Source organism: Puntigrus tetrazona, chromosome 1, assembly GCF_018831695.1.
Source record: "Puntigrus tetrazona isolate hp1 chromosome 1, ASM1883169v1, whole genome shotgun sequence".
Classification (NCBI taxonomy): Eukaryota; Metazoa; Chordata; class Actinopteri; order Cypriniformes; family Cyprinidae; genus Puntigrus; species Puntigrus tetrazona.
In genome coordinates, this window is record NC_056699.1 from 21,409,304 (window position 1) to 21,412,131 (window position 2,828).

At 39.3% G+C, this 2,828-nt stretch overlaps 2 protein-coding genes across 2 annotated transcripts in view; one reads left to right on the forward strand and one right to left on the reverse strand.

Annotated features, from left to right (window-relative positions):
- LOC122349977 (catenin alpha-2) overlaps positions 1-1,192 on the forward strand; it is a 22,613-nt gene extending 21,421 nt beyond the window's left edge. The window contains exon 11 of the mRNA XM_043246146.1: positions 238-1,192. Within this exon, the coding sequence (XP_043102081.1) occupies positions 238-525 (288 nt within the window). The 3' untranslated portion in view covers positions 526-1,192. The remainder of the gene's footprint in view (positions 1-237) is intronic.
- Positions 1,193-2,559: 1,367 nt separating this feature from the next.
- The window catches only part of LOC122348874 (mucin-5AC-like), a 3,982-nt gene continuing 3,713 nt past the window's right edge, over positions 2,560-2,828 (reverse strand). The window contains exon 5 of the mRNA XM_043244768.1: positions 2,560-2,592. Coding sequence (XP_043100703.1) covers positions 2,560-2,592 — 33 coding nt within the window. The remainder of the gene's footprint in view (positions 2,593-2,828) is intronic.

The following is a 2,828-nucleotide window of genomic DNA, read 5'->3' on the forward strand; positions in this document are numbered from 1 at the left end:
TGATATAATGTGACGCTTATTTAAAATGATTATAATAATCACTGTATTTACTGTTGTGTGGGGTTTTTTTTGTTTCGTTATTTTTTTCAAATATTTGATTACGGCCATTATACTTGGACAGAGAGTTAAACCCTTGCTCAATTAGTCCAAAAACTTGGCATAGTTTGCTGTGCATCTGTGTACCGTTATGATTCCATACAGACACTTACTTGAACGTTCTCCTCCCCCCTGCTTTAGCTGGACAGTGCTACATCCCTCATCCAGGCAGCCAAGAACTTGATGAATGCCGTGGTCCTCACAGTCAAGGCCTCCTATGTGGCTTCCACCAAGTACCAGAAGGTGTACGGCACGGCGGCGGTCAATTCCCCGGTGGTGTCCTGGCGCATGAAGGCCCCGGAGAAGAAACCCCTGGTGAAGAGAGAGAAACCGGAGGAGTGCCAGACCCGCGTCAGGCGAGGCTCGCAGAAGAAACACATCTCACCCGTCCAAGCCCTCAGCGAATTCAAGGCCATGGACTCCTTTTAACTCCGCACCACAGATACCCAAAACTCCTCCTCCTCTTCCTCCTCTCTTGATTTCTTCTCCTCTCCTTGTTTACGGCTTAATTTCTTGGAGCTGTATCTTGTTCCATGCAGCGACGAGTGTGTATGTGCCCAGTAAATGTCTGTGAGTTGGGGGGGCTTGGCCACCCATCCTCTTTGAACCAAATTTCGCTGTAAATGAGAAACAAACAAACTGGTGAAGGAAACGTTTACAGTGCAGGCTGCGGTACAATTCATGTGGTGTTCATTCTCGCTGACTGGCCGTATATACACAGAGATATTAAAGAATATAATCTATGGTATAGTAGTGTCAGCCCTAATCGAGGCAGAGGTGCTGCTTTCCTTCCTAATATTTTTTTTTTTATTATTATTATTATTATTATTTAAAATGAAACATGACCCATAGTAATAGGAATAACTTATGTTGAAACAATTTTCTTCTTCCCAGTTATACATATGGTGACCTGATGCACTAGTTTTTGCATTTAAAAATCCATTTCTTTAATTATATTACTGTATCACTAACCATGGCAGCCAGGTTGGCTATAGTATTACATTTAGAAAAGGACTAGTTGTGTGGTTTGCTCAGAGACTAGTAGAATCCTGCATACCTTTATAGTCCTGATTCTCTAATAAACCTTGCAACTGTGTGTGTGTCGAGTCGAGTCATTTTCCTAGTCGTTGCATTCAGTTTCCTGATGGACAACAAGTGACCGTTGCACCAGCACCCGATGTACTATATTTGCTGGCCCAAACACATTTTCTAATTAATGAATGATACTTACTGTGTGTTTGACAAGCAAGATCTTCTATCAAGCTCATATCCGTCACCAAACAAGTTTTGTGTTTGCCACATGCCGTGTCCTGAAATTACTTATCTGTCTCCGTAAACATTTTTGGTAATCACAAAATAAAAAAGTTTGCTGTTGGTTGGTAACTTTGAAATGAAAAAATAAGCACTGGTTTTAATAATTCAGCCTGAGTGAATACTAACAATTTAAAGTCAGCATGAAATGAAAATTCATACAATTTTTTTTCACAATACATGTTATAGGTTTTATTGCGAACAAATTACTTCCGCATGTTTTCGTTGTTGGTGGTTGTTTTTTTTCCCTCTCCTCTGCTGACATCATTTAGTCCGCTTAAATCTACATTCACACAACAACATTATCCGCTTCACGAAAAATAGCTGTGAGATCGGGATGGAAAAATGCAAGTTTAACAGTTGTGAAGAAATAGACTGAACACAAAATGCTGTTTTTAAAAAAATATATTTCAAAGGCCCCCAAAATGCTGTTGTGGTGTAAATGAATGGCTAAAACACATACTAGTTTTCTGGCTTTAGTGTTGTGTAAAAACCTCCACTTCTGAGCAAAATCCAATGAACTGCCACTATCAGCTACACTCAAATGTACATCAGAATATGAAAGATCTGACATTGTACCTACATTTTAAATCGAATAAATTGTAAAAAGTGATGACATTAAGAATGACAATTTGAAGCAAGTGTCTCCAAAAGTCCACAGTGTTCTTTTTATGTAATTATCTTAGGGCTACAATTTGCTGACCAGGATGAGAAAAACAAGCCTCCGGCTCACAGTCCGAGCCTTGTTAACAGGATTTTATTTATAACTGACAAGGAGGTAAGTACGTCAATGCCACGCTGTGATCCCCTCCTGACTTCATGTGTGCTGAAGAGTTTCCAGCCATTTCTCTGGGATTAATACAGTGACCTGCGCCTAATGAAACTCATTGCCAAAGGATTAGCGGCAAGACTGCTGTGCCAATATCTGCCATTTACCTTAATTAAAATCTCTTTTAGCCACCACGTATGTCACAACATACAGCATGAAGACACTGGGGCGTTGTTCTGTTTAATGGCTCAGATTTTACAACAAACATGCAACAGAAACGATATCTTCTGCATACATCTAGAATCTAGTAAAGGTGGTGTTTTTTGGTCCTCTTGTGGCACCACAAGAAAAATAACAGCTGTCATCTATCATTTGACTATAGTTCAGAGCTTAGATATGCTGACTGGCTCATGGCACTGCAAGAGCAAACGGCAGCAGGAACATTACTTCATGCTGAAAATAAATGTGTTGCATTGTCTTTAATACAATGATAACAGTAAATTGTGCCTTACACTAAACCTAGTAAGTACATGTCATTAAATTATATTTTTCACTACTGCAACAAAGTGTGACCGAATTACGTAATCTGAAATATGATAACTGAAAACAAAAAAAGACCTGCCTCACTTTTTCATTATACTATATATTAGGC